At 37.6% G+C, this 16,751-nt stretch overlaps 1 protein-coding gene and 1 long non-coding RNA gene across 2 annotated transcripts; both read left to right on the forward strand.

Moving 5' to 3' along the window:
* Positions 1-3,737: 3,737 nt before the first annotated feature.
* On the forward strand, positions 3,738-9,639 carry LOC131402583 (uncharacterized). The gene is made up of 4 exons (XR_009218797.1): positions 3,738-3,793; positions 3,877-3,984; positions 8,097-8,141; positions 9,588-9,639. It is a non-coding gene; the product is annotated as an uncharacterized LOC131402583 (long non-coding RNA).
* Positions 9,640-9,683: 44 nt separating this feature from the next.
* Positions 9,684-16,409, forward strand: LOC131402588 (5'-3' exoribonuclease 2-like). Its single transcript, XM_058537253.1, has 4 exons — positions 9,684-9,719; positions 12,140-12,258; positions 14,567-14,702; positions 16,216-16,409. Exons 1-4 carry the CDS (start codon positions 9,699-9,701, stop codon positions 16,339-16,341), a joined length of 402 nt encoding a protein of 133 aa, XP_058393236.1. The 5' UTR covers positions 9,684-9,698; the 3' UTR covers positions 16,342-16,409.
* Positions 16,410-16,751: the final 342 nt, after the last annotated feature.

The raw sequence follows: 16,751 nt of genomic DNA on the forward strand, positions 1-16,751 counted from the left end.
TGATGAATGGACTCCTTTATCATTATAAAGTGGTCCTCTTTATCCCTGGTGATATTCTTTGCTCTGAAGTCTACTTTGTCCAATATTAATGTAGCCAGATCTTTTGACTAGTGCTAGCATGGTCTATTCCCATCCTTTTACTTTTAGCCTGTTTGTGTCTTTATATTTAAAGTGTTTGCTTTTGTAGACAACATACACTTGGGTCTTGCTTTTTTATAGTTTGATGATCTCTGCCCTTTTTTTTTTATTGTGGCAAAAGATACGCAACATAAAAATTGCCATTTTAACCATTATAAGGTTTAGAATTCAGTGACATTAAGTACATTTACAATATTGTGAAACCATTGTGACTCTTCATTTCTGTAACTTTTTCATCATCCTAAACAGAAGCTCTATACCCATTACACAATAATTCCCCGTTCTCCCTTCTCCCCTACCTTCTGTCTTATGAATTTGCCTATTCTAGGTACCTAAGATGAGTGGAATCATATAGTATTTGGCATTTTGTGTCTGGCTTATTTCACTTAGCATGTTTTCTAGTTTCATCCATGTTTAGCATATATCAGAGTTTCATTCCTCTTTAAGGTTGACTAATATCCCATTGTATGTGTTTATCACATTTTGTTTGGACACTTGGGTTATTTTTACCTTTTGACTGTTGTGAATAATGCTGCTGTGATCATTGGTGGACAAGTATCTGTATGCCACATCAATGCTTTGGGTGTATACCTGTGAGTGATTCCTGCTTTCATTTCTTTGGGTATATACCTATGAGTGGAGTTGCTACATCATATGGTAATTCCATGTTTACCTTTTTGAGGAACTGCCACACTGTTTTCACAATCTCTGCCTTGTAATTGGGGCATTTAGAACATTTACGTTGAATGTGATTATTGATATGGTTAGATTTAAATCTGTCATCTTACTGTTTGTTTTCTGTCTCATCTGTTTTTTGTTTCCGTTCTTCATTTCTTCTTCTTTTGGTTTAAGTATTTTTTATGATCTCGTTTTATCTCTTTTTTTAGCCTTTTAACTATTAATTCATTCAACCATCAATTTCTTCACTTTGTGTCCTTGGCTCATGCAGTCCTCCATTCGTTAGCTTTCTGATCTTGGGAAAATGACTTAAACTCTCCTAAACTCGAAAGAACTGGAGCTTCTTGCATTACACCGCACTGCTCCCTACCATCTCTATCCTCTGGTCATTTCTGTATGAGAGCTGAAATAAGGCAGAGTGTCACCTTGTTTGACCTCAACTGGAACGTGTGTGTTGATAGACTGAAATTTTTCACTGCTCTGCTCATGTTTGCGAATGACCATGAGAATGCTGCAAATACTGATTTGGGATTCCAAAAAAATTTTAGTGAGTAGGTGAATTCACAAATATGAAACTTGTAAATAATGAAGATCAGCTATATATGTACCACCTAGGGTGGTTGTGTGGGTTAAATCAATTAATACAAGTTAAGTTCTTCAAACAATGCCTTAACACAGACTCAATTGATGTTTCAGAAATTTATTTGGTAAGTTAGTTTTTAGTAGTTTGTATGTCCAGGTATAAGTGAGGATATTTTTATGTCTAATTTTTGGTGACATTGCATAGTGTAGAATTGTGCTCTTTTCATGTGGTGAAATCCAGGTTTCCTACCCTGCTTTTTTCCTGTCACTCCACTCGTCTACTTCATTTAGTCCTTTTTTTTTTTTTTGCAAACATGCAGGCATGGCTTTAAGGGCTGGAAGGATTAATAATGAACAAAAGCGATGTTGCTCCCTGACCCTACATTCTGCTTTCTTCACTATGATGTGTTTTTTTTGGAGCTGGCTACTACATTTTTTAGGCAGCTTTATTGAGATGTGATTCCATACCATCCAATTCACCCATTTAAAGTTTATAATCCAGTGGGTTTTTTTAATATATTCACAGATGTGTGTAACCATCACCACAGTATTTTTTAGAATATTTTCATCACCGCAAAAAGAAGCCTGAACTCTTCAGCTACCATCCCTTTATCCCCTACCCTGTTTACCCCATCCCTAAGCAACCACTAAGCTACTTTTTGTCTCTATAGATTTCCCTATTCTGACTTTCCTATGAATAGAATCATATAGTATAGGTTTTTTTTTGGCTGGTTTCTTTCACTTAGCATTATATTTTCAAGGTACATTTATGTTGTAATATATAATACAAAATATACCATTTTAACTATTTTTAAGTGTGTAATTGAACAGCATTAAATATATTCAGGTTGCTTCATTTTTAAAATAAAGAGAAGACTATTTTTGATTAGATTTTTTACGTACTGTCTCTGTTCCCTCTCATAGAAATGTGTCTTTGAAAATTCTTTAAAGACACATTCAAAAGCATGCATGTGCTCATTCTTTCTACTCTCCACTTTTTCTAACATAGCTTGTAAGTATACGAGGCTTAAGTCTCATTGGTAATAATGTCCATGGCACATGATTTGTTTGTACAAGTAATGTTTCAAATGGTTATTCTTAAAAGGAACTACAAATCAAATATATTAAACTTGTTGATACTTGAAACTTCTTGATACTTTTCAGTTACTCCTAGTTTCTGCATATTTTGGGTTCACTTGATTATATCCAGTCTCTAAAGAGGTTTCTATCTGTTTTAAGAATATGGTACCTCTTTAAAAGACATAGTGAGTGAAAAGAGCAGGTAAGAAATATACTGTATGCTCACAGAGAAGGGTCTAGAGGCATACACATCAAAATACTGGTTGGCTATCCGTCAGAGATTGGCAAACTCCAGCCCTCTAGATTTGGCCTGTGAGCTAAGAATGGTTTTTACTTTTTTTTTTATTTTTTACTTTTAAAGGAAGATTAGCCGTGAACTAACATCTGTGCCAGTCTTCCTCTATGTTATATGTGGGTTGCCGCCACAGCACGGCTGACTAGTGGTGTAGGTCTACGCCTAGGATCCGAACCTGCAAACCCTGGCCGCTAAAGCGGAGCATGCCAAACTTAAGCACTATGCAGGGGGCCGGCCCTGGTTTTTATATTTTTAAAAGGTTGTAAAAATGAAATAAAACATGAAAGAATATGCAACTGAGACCCTGTGTGTCCCGCACAGGCTAAAATATATATATTTACTATCTGGCCCTTTGCAAAAAACATTTGCCGATCCCTGGTTTAGGTATGATTGGGATTATGGGTAATTTTTAATTTTAAAATGGTTTGGTGAGTTCTTTTTTTATTTAGTACTTGTAATATTAAAATGGATCTTGCTTTAAAAAAAGCTATAATGTTCGTTTGGCTGGAAACAAATTACAGGGTTTAGAGTAGACTTGTTTAATCTTTACTCCTTTTGTTGCAGCATGATGAACTTGCAGATAGTCTTCCTTGTGCAGAAGGAGAGTTTATCTTCCTTCGTCTTGATGTTCTTCGTGAGGTATGTAGCAATAATCATTGGAATCAGCCCTCTAAAGCAGAGTGGCATTTCATAGCTTTAATGGCAGCATTCCTTTTTGGTTGTAGTATTTGGAAAGAGAGCTCACCATGGCCAGCCTACCGCTCACATTTGATGTCGAGAGGAGCACTGATGACTGGGTCTTCATGTGCTTCATGTGCTTTGTGGGAAATGACTTCCTTCCTCACCTGCCGTCGTTAGAGATTCGGTATGTGTGTTTGTGTGGGTTTTTAAACTACTGTTGTAGCCTTCTTGCTTACAGTGCGTACTGGTCCTAATACATAATGTTTGTTTCCTGGTGGCACGGAAGGTGCAATTGACCATTTGGTTAACATATACAAAAATGTGGTTCACAAAACTGGGGTGAATTCATTCTTGAATAATTTCAAAACAGAAGTATTTGCTTTTATAAGAAGATTATTTTACATGTATTTTATCACTTACAGGGTTACCTTACAGAAAGTGGTTATGTCAATCTGCAAAGAGTACAGATGATCATGTTAGCAGTTGGTGAAGTTGAGGATAGCATTTTTAAAAAGAGAAAGGATGATGAGGTAAAGTGTTTCTATTGCAGTAGCTAAATTGCTCCTGTCTCTAATATGCTGTGATGATCCTGTGATTGTACTTTTAACCTCTTTGAATGCATTGTTATATTATTATAGTGTATCAAACGCCAGTGTAATCATGAGTGGCCAGTGCTTTGATTATTTTATAAAGGCTGTGATGCTTGCTGTGTGGAACTGTGTATTGCACACTGTGTGAATTGCACTGTAATTTTTTTCTCTCTTCATAATCCTGATTAAGATAAAAATCCAAACACGTGTCTGATCAACGGGATGTGAAATGAGGGTTCCAAGACTGGGAGAATGCTGGGGATGAACTAGTGGATGCCATGTTTTATAGGAAATGTTGATGCTCTGGAAGTCAGGTGAAGACCTAGAAACTCTGTACTCTGGTAGTGGAGTGTAGGGGCCTCTGGGTTAGATAGCATCAGTCTAGGCAGAGGGTTGCAGCTCTGAGTAAGCAATTAAACATAAAAGAAAGAAATAAAATAATAAAGCACTTGAAAATTGATGACATATGATGGAGTGAGTGCTTAGCTGAGAAGTCCAGTCTGGCTTGGACAGTTGGGAGTGTGGTTGGGCCGTTCATGAGACAGCAAGCAGTGGGGGTAGAGCAGGTTGGGGTGAGGACAAGGTAGAAATTGAGGTTCATTTTGGAGATACAGAGTTGGAGGGGTCAAAGGACACCTGAGAGGAGAAAAGTCCGTGAAGCAGTTAGATGGATATGTGTAAAGCTCAGGGCAGAAGTCTTTTGGAAGGAGATTTGAGAACATTAGCAGAATACTTCACGTCATGAGTGTGAAGTTGAAATCCCTGGAGCTTTGTATGGAGTTCAAGTGCCTCCAACAGAAACCTTAAGAAGCGTAGATGTTAAGGAGTAAGGGGAGTCAGTTCTAGAGAGGTGGGAGGAAATCCCTGAAGAGATGAGAAGCCACTGGTGCTGCCGGAGGCGTCAGAGTGAGATAGGCCCCTAGTCCATGGCCAGGGGTTCAGAGGTCCTGAAGAGTTAGTGGGGTGGAGGGGCAGTAGCCTGGAGGCAGAGTAGGTTGCAGGGTGATTGTGCAAGAGTGGCAAGGGAGGCAAGCAGTGGGTAAAATGAGCAGATAGTAGCTTTTTAGAAAGAGAGTGAAGGAAATCCTTTTAGAAACTGATTTTATAAAAAGTCATATGGCTATTTTGAGCAAATAGCAACATAATCATATTGCTACATTGCTTCATTATCTCCTAACAGATTAAAACATGTCATTGCATCTGACAAGATTTTATATTTTCTTCAGCTTTGTATGCTATAGCTAGTGATCTCTTTTTTAGAACCTTGGGTACCATTTTATATACCAGTGTGAGTAGACTGTAAGTGTTCTTTTTAAAGCCTTTGGTACTTGGTAATGTTCTGTGATGGCAAGAATTTTTCACATGTAAAATTTAAATAGCATAACTGACTTTGTCTAGGATATCAAATGTCTATCAGGACAGCCATTTTTAACTAAGCCTTCAACAATTATGGTGGCTCCACCTGACCTGCTGCCATTTATGCTTAAGAAAAAGCTACACAGACGGTGTAGTACTTGGTGTAAAAGCCTCACGTTAGAACAGTCCTTTTATGTGGTTTTAGGTTACTCTGTACTATTAAGTATTGGTGATATTTGCCATTAGAGTGGGATGTATGGGATTTGATAGATACCAGAGTGCTTCAGATTTGAGTAATAAAGTTTCCAGCTGGCCTGGCAGAGAGGGCATTTTAAAGCTTTGGATCGTTTTTGGTATCCCTGACATCATATGATGTTTGTCAGCATAGTTGGACATCGGTGAAATTTATGAACCCTCAGAAATTCAATATGATAGTATCTAGGTGTGTGTATTTTCCCAGGAAGTGTGTCTCCGGCTTTTGACAGACTTCCAAAGAAGTTCATAGCACACAAAAATTAAAGATCAGTAAAGTCCAACCAGGTATACCTATTTTGCTTATGTGTAACTACCACCCTTAGAAATAGGTATTTAACTGACCAGCAGAATACATGGTAAAAGAGGAATACATCAATATTTATTATTAAAATTGAGCAGTTAGGTCAGAAATATGATGCTTTTTATTTTATGAGCTTTGATGTTTGCCTTTTGTCTTGCAAATCTTCTTCATTTATTCAGCATATATTTATTAAGTGTTTACCGTGTGCCAAATAGTATTCTGAGTGTTACTGCTACAACAAAAAACTAAAGAAAAAAAGCAGACAAAAATTCTTGACCTCATGGAGCTGATATTCTTCCGTGGGAGATGGACAATAAACACAAAAACTAAGTAAAGTGTGTAATGTGTTAGAGAGTGATAAGTGCTGTGAAGAAAAAAGCAGATGAGGAAATATCTGGGAAGGTGGACATGAGGACATTGCAGTTCTAGAAAAGATGACTAGAGAAGGCCTCACTGACAGATGACTTTGAAGGATATGAGGGAGTAATCATGCAGGTGTTTGCAGGAAGAGCATTTCAGACAGAAGGAACAGCCAGTGCAAAGGCTCTAGGGCAGGAGCTTACCCAGGATGTTCAGGGAACAGCAAGGAGCCAGTGTGACAGGCAGAGAGGAAGCAAAGGGAAAGTAGTAGGGGTAGGAGAGGAGGTCAGAAAGATGGTGGAGGGCCAGATCTGGTAGGACCCTATAGGTCGTTATAAGAACTTGAGCTTTCACTCTGCATCAGTGGAGGGTTTTGAGTATAAAAGTGACAAGATCTGACACATATTATAAAAGGATCACTCTAGCTGCCCTGTTGAGGCTAACTGTATGGAGGCAAAGATAGAAACAGTGAGCCCAATTAGGCTCTTTTGCGATAATCCAAGGGAGCCAACATGGTGGCAGTGGAGATTGATAAGAGGTAATTGGATTCTGAACATGTTTTGAAGGTAAAACTAGTGGATTTGGCTGGTGAATTAAATGCTAGGGGTGAGAGAAGGAAAGCTATTAAGAATGACTCCAAAGCATTTTGTCTGAGCAATTGAAAAATGGTCTGAGCTGCTGTGATAAAGAAGACTGGGAGGCACAGAGCTAGGGGTGGGGATGCCATTTGGGGCATGTGAAGTTTGTACACCCAAGTGGAGATGTTGAGTGGGGAGAGGTCCTGACTGGGGAGTCATCAGCACGTAGATGGTGTTTAAAGCCGTGAGACTAGATGATCACTCCCATGAGAGTGAGAGGTCCAAGTACTGGGTGAAGAGGAACGCCAATGTTAAGGTGTTGGGAAGTTGAGGAGTGAAGGCATTCAGCAAGAGTGAAAGAGGAGAACCAGGTGAGTGTAGCGTCCTGGAAGCCAAGTGAAGAGCACGGATCAAGAAGGAAGAGTCACGGTCAGATACGGACTGAAAACTGAGTAATGGATTTCACAGTCTGTGGGTCATTGGTGACCTAGATGAGTTTAAAGATGGGGCAAAAGCTTGATTAAAGGAATTGGTGGTGTTGCTGTCTGAGGAGGTTTTAAGGTGGTCAGTCACCATGTGTCCAGCATTCAGCCCCTCTCCTGGCAGAAAGCACAAAGTTCAGATCTCAATAGGGTGTTATATTGCAGGTGGCAGTACTGACTTGGAAGTGATGGAAGTGCAGCTGCTGGTAGAATGACAGTCAGTACAGGACCTGCTGGCCACTGTTTCAGTCCACAGCAGCAGCCCTGGCCACCGTAGCTGTCGTCTCAGTGCCTTGATGCTCACAGAAACTTGGGCGTGGGAGGAATGCTTTCTGGGCTAAAGGAGGCCTTTGAGTGGCCCAGAGTAAGTGGGGAGTTGCTTATTTGTATCTTGTCCGTATTGGTGGGCTACTTGCTCCAGGGTAAAACAGAGGGTCTTTGTTATGACTCTTGCATTCTTTCCTGAAATGATATCAAAAACTATCTGAAAAAAATTAAGAGGAATAATTAAAGTGTATCTAAACTCAATTTAGAATGCTCTCTGTCTATCTAAAGTTCTGATAAGCAACACTTTGAACATATAGTCCATTGCCTAGTTTAATTAGTTACGTTTCTGGGGTCTTCCTTTAAAACTTTGTCTCCCAAATCATTCCTGGTAATGTTTAACTCTTACATTTTTGTGTAATTATTTGACAGAATATGTGGATTTTATACTTTTAGGACAGTTTTAGAAGACGACAGAAAGAAAAGAGAAAGAGAATGAAGGTGAGTTTTAATTAATTTCATCAGATTGGCAATAACATACATTTACAATTTGGGAGGAAGATAGCTTTTTATTCCTTATCCAGTAGTTTGTTAGGGACATAATGTCTACCCAGCTGCCTCTTACCTGGAGAAAGAATGCTGGTGTCAGTTTTAAAGAAGTCCTTTCTAAGCTCTAGAGTCTGAGGGGATACACTTGATGGGCCAGAGGGGCCGGGTAGCACTTAGCTATTTGAATTTTTTACGGTAATTGGGTATTGTTTTTGTAATAAAAATAGTTAGGTCTTTGTATCTTCTTGAAAGTTACTACACTCTGTCTATATCCTTGTCAGGTTACTCTTCCTAGAACACAACACTCGAAACTTTGTTGTTTCTCTGCTCAGAAATTACCAGTGACTCCTTAGTTCCCGCAGAATCCAGTTCTGTCTTAGTCTGGCGTGCAGAGCATACTATGATCTGGTCAAGTTCTCACCCTGCTTTCCCCAGTTGTCTTCTAAATATACCAGGTCCCTCCTGACTCAGAGCATTGCCTTTGTTTGGTCCCTCTCAATGGGTTTCTGACTTCACGGCTCCCTCCCATCTTACGTTTTCCACGAGGCCTCCCTATTGCTTCCGCTTGTAATCCAGGTTGAGCAGTCCTTCCTTTTAACTCTAGTGCTTCTCGCTTGTGATATTTGTTTTCTTAGTTAATTGCATAACACTTTATAGTCACTTAACTTCTTAAGTTTTTGTTTTTCTTGTCTTCCTTACTGGATTTTAAACAAATGGAGTTTGGGGACTACCTTTTATTATTATATTTTATTAGAATCGAGCAATTTCAGGAACCTATAAGGGAGAAAAGTAGAGTTGTTTATTGTTGCAGGTGGGTTCAGAACCACTTAGATAGGGAAGGGCGTGTCTGATGTCTACCTCATATATTATTATTTTCTTTCAGTCAGTGTCTGTTTAAAAAATATCTTTTATCAGTCAGCCGTGACTGTCACCTACTGTAGCTATAATCATAGCTCTGACTAATTGGAAACAAAGAGTTAAATTCCATCAAGGTGAAGGATAAATAGAAGTTGTATTTCCTAAGTATAAATCAAACTCTTGGCTTATTTTTTTACCTTAATAGTTATCTTTATTTGCCTAAAATTGTGTCTTGAATGCGTTTTGAAATTGTAAGTGAACATAAGGGAATAACCTAATGAGATTTGAATAGCTTCTATGTATCAGAAAAGTGTATTATATGTACTTTTATAGCAGAGTTATTAAATATTACAGACTATTGTTTACAGGGTAAGTTACCATCAAATCAAACTGTAGACAACCCTGTAATGTTAACGGAAATCCATTTCGTCTTTAAAGAGCTTACAGCAGGGACTCTTTTCCATTGCCTTCATTTCTTCCTGTCATCTAACTGTGTTGTGATTTAATTTTAATTTCTACATTCCTTTCCATTTATGTTAGAGAGATCAACCAGCTTTCACTCCTGGTGGAATATTAACCCCTCATGCCTCGGGTTCAAGAAATTCACCAGGTTCTCAAGTAGCCAATAATCCGAGACAAGCAGCCTATGAAATGAGGATGCAGAATAATTCTGTAAGTAACTTATTTTTATGTAGCATTGAAGAGTGGTGACTTTCAGATGCCTCTTACAGTTGTGTGTGAATTTTATCACTTAGCCTGGAGTTGTTTTGTTTTATAGTTTTTCTCAATTTCTTTTGCCTTGAGATATCTTTAACTCTGTTAAATCCTTATTAATATGAAAATATCTAAATGATGTGAAAGAAAAGAACATACATGTAAGTGTGGATAGCTAAGTGGCTGCAGTGTTTCTCTAATGCAGTCGGGCCACAGTGCTTCCTGCTTCCCCAAAGGTAGTGGGTGGTGATGGTGCTAGAAGCATGACAGGACATCCAAATATCTCATAGCTAGAGCAAGAGAAGACGGTGGTTTTGCTGCCGTATTTCCCCTTTCCTCCCAGGGGTCAGTTATGGGCATTTTGCAGGATAGTATTCCTCAGTTTGTCAAATACAGGTACTCCTCACTGCCTAAACTCTCACTCTCCAACTCAGACGTGGAATATATCTGAATACATATTTTAAGGTAGCTCTCATTATCCAAAATTTTTTTAGAGCTCTTTTTTTTTGTTGCTGGGAAAGATTTGCCCTGAGCTAACATCTGTTGCCAGTCTTCCTCTTTTTTTCCCCCTCCTCAAAGCCCTAGTACGTAGTTGTATATTCTTGTTATAAGTCCTTCTAGTTCTATGTGAGCCGCCACCTCAGCATGGCTACTGTCAGACAAGTGGTGTGGTTCTGCGTCCAGGAACCGAACCTGGGCTGCCAAAGCGGAGTGCGCCAAACTTTTTTGTGAGGGAGATCAGCCCTGAGCTAACATCCATGCTAATCCTCCTCTTTTTGCTGAGGAAGACCAGCTCTGAGCTAACATCTATTGCCAATCCTCCTCCTTTTTTTTTCCCCCCCAAAGCCCCGGTAGATAGTTGTATGTCATAGTTGCACATCCTTCTAGTGGCTATATGTGGAACGCAGCCTCAGCACGGTCGGACAAGCGGTGCGTCAGTGCGCGCCTGGGATCCGAACCCGGGCCGCTAGTAGCAGAGCGCACGCACTTAACCGCTAAGCCACGGGGCCAGCCCTGAGCGCGCTGACCTTTAACCACTAGGCCACAGGGCTGGCCCCTGTTTTCTTTTTTCTTTTCTTTTTTTTTTTGATAGTATTAGCCATACAGTATCATGAATAAAATTGATATTATACATTTATTAAAGGAAAGTGTTGTGAGCTCTATGTGAAATATGGTTTTGCTTTGTTGTAACTTTTCTTGGCCTTTGGTGTGAACTACCTTCATGCTGAGGTTTTAGTTACAGTATCATTAAAATAGGCTCCTGAGTTCTTGATTTAAAAATAATTTACTTGAAATATCTAATACACTGTGAATAACAGAAGAAAAACTTTACCATGAAAACATTTTCTGCCACTTAGGTTTTTGGTCATTTAACATTAAAGTTGCAGAACATTTTAATTTTTGTGTGTGTGTGTGTGTGTGAGAAAGATTGGCTCTGAGCTAACGTCTGTTGTCAATCTTTCTCTTTTTGCTGAGGAAGTAAGTTTGGCCCTAAGCTAACATCCATGCCATCCTCCTCTATTTTGTATGTAGGATGCCACCACAGCATGACTTGCTGAGTGATGTGTAGCTGTGCGCCCGGGATCTGAACCTGTGAACCCCGGGCCGCTGAAGTGGAGTGTGTGAACTTAACCACTATGCCACCAAGCTGCCCCTAATTTTTTAGTTAAATATTAAAATACTTTAGGGTGCTACTATGTTCATTGAGTTAGGTACAAAGGGAAGATAATGGTAAATTTAAAGTGGTATCCAAGTCTTTGAAATAATAATAAAAGCTGCATTTTTCTAAGATGACTAATAGATTTTATTTGTACAATGAATTTTAAAACAACATGTATAAAATAGTTTAACAGATATCTGGCGGAGTCTCATTAAACTGTTGCTTTCTGGAATGGTTGTACTAGGTTGAACCACTTACATCTAACTTTATTCTCACCAGCATTGAGTATTTTATGTATTAATTTATATACATATATATATATTTTTCCCCTTGCAGCTTTGTTAGTTAATTGGTGGAAAGTGATCACAAATTCATAACACCAGGGAACCACCAAAGGAAAAAAATGTTCAAGTCCTATAATTAAAAAAAAAATCTATGAAATTAAGTTTTTCTTATTTGTTCTGAAGCAGTTTTTACCTTAATGTTCAAATTCTTTTGAGTTTAAGCGTAGGAGGCTTGGTACTATATTATTCTATTTTGGAGAGGTAGAGTAGGCCAAGATCAGTCTTTATACTTTCTAAATATATTTACCATATCTATTTAATAGCTTAAAAAAAATGTATTACTGTGGAGCATGGTGGTAACAGTAGTTGGATGTAACTTCTTATGTGAAATGAATAATTAAATCCTTCCTCTGTAATGTCATAATTGTCTACAGAGTCCTTCAGTATCTCCTAATACGAGTTTCACTTCTGATGGCTCCCCGTCTCCGATAGGAGAAATTAAGCGAAAAGCAGAAGACAGTGACAGTGAACCTGAACCAGAGGATAACGTCAGGTGAAGCCATATTTTGGCAGCACTTTGTTAGCAAATTGCTGAAATAGATGCCGTCTAATTAATGCTATTTAGCTTAGAGCAGCAGTGCCTTCAGATGCTTGCCTGTGATCTTTTTATCCTCCAGTAATTAATGTGGAGGGTTAGGGTAGTCAGTAAATTCCAGTGAGATGTGTAAGCTATAGCTGTTAAACCTAAGTATCTAGATTAGTATGCATGCTGGTTTTCGTCCTCCAAGCCACTTTTCCCTCTGAGACCAGGCACTAGATCGGCTAGACATGAAGTGTTTAGCTCTATGTGATCTGAATGTTACTGTTATGAGATTAAATTTTCAAGCTGCTTAACCCAGAAAGTTCAGTTACATTTGGTTACTTGATATAGTTTGTTTTAATCATCTCAATTGAAAAGTTTCTTCTTTAAAATGAAATATGCAAAAGGCTTTCGGTTAAGAGATAAATGTATTTTTAAAAACCACGAACTTGCATATGCACCAACTATATTTCATGACAGAGAAGATTCTCATTAGCTATATACTTAAAATTTATATAGGAAAATTTATATAGGAAAATTGGATTCTTTAATTTATACAGAAGTTTGAGATCATTATATAATAAGATTTAACAGCTTCTTGTGTGATTAAATCTGGATTTGAACCCTGGGCTCAAGTGCAAAGGGCCAACAACCTCAATAATTGTAACTCATTTAGAATTTTGCAAAATGATTTATTTGAAAGTTAAACATTAGTGGTTCACAGCTCATGCTTCTTTTATAGGACGTGGATGATGTGTTTGTATTTATGATTAGAAACTTCAGAAGTGTGATGTCTGGTTCTGTATTTTCCCAACATCTTTTGATGACAGATTCAGAGATCTGTGGTGACTTGTGATTGAGCATCTACCTGATCTGAGTTTTTATCCTCTGCTTCTGCAACTCTTGGAGTATATTTTTTGTTTTACCATGTAGCCATCATGATCAATATCAGCTTAATAGTTAACTTGATTTTTTTTAGTACTTTATTGTTTAATTTTGGTGCTGAAGATAATCAAAGTAGAATTGCTTCTATCAAGAAATGCTTGGAGTTCTTAGCATTTATTTCATTAGTAGTTTCTGTAAAATAGTGATATTCAACATTATGGATAGAAGATATTTCTCCTAATTGATGTTCTGTAAATCTTTTGCATGGGGGCAAAGTTAAAATTGGTATGGTGTAAGGGCCGGCACGGTGGCACAGCAGTTAAGTGTGCGCACTCCGCTTCAGCGGCCTGGGGTTCGCAGGTTCAACCGCTTGTCAACCCATGCTGTGGCGGCATCCCCTATAAAGTAAAGGAAGATGGGCATGGATGTTAGCCTAGGGCCAATCTTCCACAGCAAAAAGGGGGAGGATTGGCATTGGATGTTAGCTCAGGGCTGATCGTCCTCAAAAAAAAAAGTAAATAAAAAAATTGATATGGTGTATTCTGAAACATGACTGCAATTAATTAGTAAGATCTGGCACATGGTAGAAAAGAGCCCTTAATGGAGAATCATCCTGATGTTCTTGATCATTCTTGATTTTTTTTTAGTATTCTTTGGCATCTTTAAATCTTTCAGAGATTGAGAAATGAGTACTTAAAAAAATAAAAAAATATACTTTGAGTGAAAATGTGGTTTTTCACATTGTATTTTCAGTGATTAATGAAAATTTAGTGAATTGATGACCTCCTTCTAAGTTTTACCAGAACGTGTGTGTGTGTGTCCATGTCCTTCACTTATGCCAACAATGCTTTGCTGAATGATGGAGAAGGCCCAAGGATAGGGAGAGTAGGTATATACATAATTTCTGCCTGGCTTCTAGATTATTCTTTTTTAAAAAAGTAATTTAGTTGACTTTCTTTGTGTAATTTAGATATACTTTAACAAACTGAGAAACTTGAACTATATAAAATATCTTCAGTATTTGCATCTTAAAATGTAGTTTTAGAATTGTTCTACAATCAAAAAAACATGTAAAACAGTATGAAAATCTGAGCAAACAAGTGTTGTGTATCTACTTTAATAAATGGTTATTCTCTTTTTTTTTTTACTGTAGTTTTGTAATGATCTTTGTAGAATCAGTGTTTGAGTTTTTAACGTTTAACTATCTTTAAGTTGATAATAAATCCTGTGAAAGTGGACTTTTTAGAAATAATTAAATGAAGCTATGTTAATATTACTGTTTAACTCGTTTACATTTTACCTGGCTATTAAGTATAAATTGATTTGGATGATAAATTGGTAGCTAGTTACTGAAAGTGTATTAATTCAACATGAACTGGCTTTGCCTGATTTTTAGGCTTTGGGAAGCTGGGTGGAAGCAGCGGTACTACAAGAACAAATTTGACGTTGATGCAGCTGATGACAAATTCCGTCGTAAAATTGTACAGTCTTACGTTGAAGGGCTCTGCTGGGTTCTTCGATATTATTACCAGGTACAAAATGAATATTCTCCTCTAAATGTCTAGTTAATCATTTTAAGAAAATAGTTATTTCTATAATAGTGTGTGTTGTTGAGCTATATTCTGAAATTGAACCCAGAATCATATTTTCAAGCTTCCTATAAAGAAATTCATTACTTTAAATAAGATTTGTTTGTAAAGCCTTTGAAGCTCCTTAGGTGTTAATATATAAACGAAGCTAATTTTTGTTATGCTAAAGAATTTCAGCGTTAAATACTGTGGTTGAGAGTACTTGGTCTTTAAAATTATTCAAGTTTATTGTTTTGTTTAATTGGAATAAAAAATAACAGAGTAACTAATACACAGTCGCTAAATGGCTGAACAAAGGACAAAAGCCTGGAAAATAACTGGTAAGAATTTGAAAGGAATTTGAATGCTCCCATTTCCTCCATATAGTGTAGTGATGTTACATGAAGTGCATTCTCATTGGAGTAATCTGTATCTGACTTAAAGCTTTTGATAAATGAGATGTCAGATTGGTGAGAGATTAGGCGGAAATATAGGGGATTGTAGCACTGATAATACCTGGTTTCGTGCTTGGGGAGTGAAGCAAATTTGATGTGACTTGGGAATAGGTGAAGTTTGTTGGAAAGTAGAAAGTAATTTAATACACTAAGTATCAATTGTAAAATATTCTCATTTCGTGTTTTACTCCGACCCTCAACATTTTTCTCCCCAAAGCTCCCAGTACCTAGTTGTATATCCTAGTTGTAAATCCTTCTGGTTCTTGTATGTGGGACACCGCCTCAGCATGGCTTGATGAGCGATGAGTAGGTCCGAGCCCAGGATTCAAACCGGCGAACCCTGGGCCGCTGAAGTGGAACGTGTGAACTTGACTGCTGTGCCACTGGGCCGGCTCTGACCCTAAGGATTTTAATTCACTAGGCGCAGAGTCAAAACTCATTTCAGGAAGGCTTCTCTTTTCTTTGAGTATAACTTACTGTTTTTTCTTTTTGATTGGTTTACTTAAATATTTTTAAAGTAAAGAGAATGTTGTCACATGAAAATATAATAGGGAATTGTAAAATGAAACTTTTGGCTCTTTTACTCTCAGTCACTCTTCTAGTGATGTCCCTTACCCACCTGTACACTCAGTGAGTGTCAGCTGCAGTTGTTCTTCATTTTATGGGATGATAGCAGCTCTCGAGTTGGAAGGAAATGTCACCAAACACATTTTAAGGATAAAAATCTTCACCAAATTGTGTTTGTTAGTATAAAGTTTGGTATTAACTACTGATTATTAAAGATGCTTTGCAGTATTTTGTAAATCAAGGAGCCGTCGATACGAAGTAAAAGTTTAGATTTAATCCAAACATCTTTTAGGACTCATGGAAAAAAAATAATATATGGCATGTATACCAAAAGTCATATGTTTTATCAATAGAATATTATAGGTTGATAGTTTAATTTTTTTGTCTTTACCGTGTCCATCATTAACATAGATTTGTTTTTGTTGTTGTTTTCTGTTTGTTTTTACTGATTTTAGGGCTGTGCTTCCTGGAAGTGGTATTATCCATTTCATTATGCACCATTTGCTTCAGACTTTGAAGGTATTGCAGACATGCCTTCTGATTTTGAGAAGGGTACTAAACCGGTAAGCTTGAGTATTTAGAGCCATAACATTTGTAGAATTTTGGCTTAGATAAAAATTGTGTCTTATCTTAAACTTTTTTTCTTTCTTGCAGTTTACACCACTGGAACAACTTATGGGAGTTTTTCCAGCTGCAAGTGGTAACTTCCTACCTCCATCGTGGCGGAAGCTCATGAGTGATCCTGTGAGTGTCTTAGTTTTTGAGTGTGTTGATAACTGGATTTTTGTCGTACATTTTGCTAGCACTAGTCACAATTGCTTTTGCATCTTATAGTTACAATAGTGAAGTCCAGAAACAAAGTAAAAGTATTTGGATTCTTCTGTATATTTTTTACTACTTTTTTTTTCCCTGCTTTCCTTGGCCATCAGTACCCTACCCAGTAAATAAAATTGATATGTGTTTGGGAGAAATTCTTATAACAGTCATTTTG

This window comes from Diceros bicornis, unplaced genomic scaffold, assembly GCF_020826845.1.
Source record: "Diceros bicornis minor isolate mBicDic1 unplaced genomic scaffold, mDicBic1.mat.cur scaffold_161_ctg1, whole genome shotgun sequence".
Classification (NCBI taxonomy): Eukaryota; Metazoa; Chordata; class Mammalia; order Perissodactyla; family Rhinocerotidae; genus Diceros; species Diceros bicornis.

What these genes read in the sequence shown, in the direction of transcription:
- LOC131402588 (XM_058537253.1), top strand. Translation starts at nt 9,699, where the DNA reads ATGAGGATGCAGAATAATTCT. An exon ending in TGAGGATGCAGAATAATTCT is followed by an intron (nt 9,720 to 12,139) that starts GTAAGTAACTTA and finishes AATTGTCTACAG; the next exon opens with AGTCCTTCAGTATCTCCTAA. An exon ending in TTCTTCGATATTATTACCAG is followed by an intron (nt 14,703 to 16,215) that starts GTACAAAATGAA and finishes TACTGATTTTAG; the next exon opens with GGCTGTGCTTCCTGGAAGTG.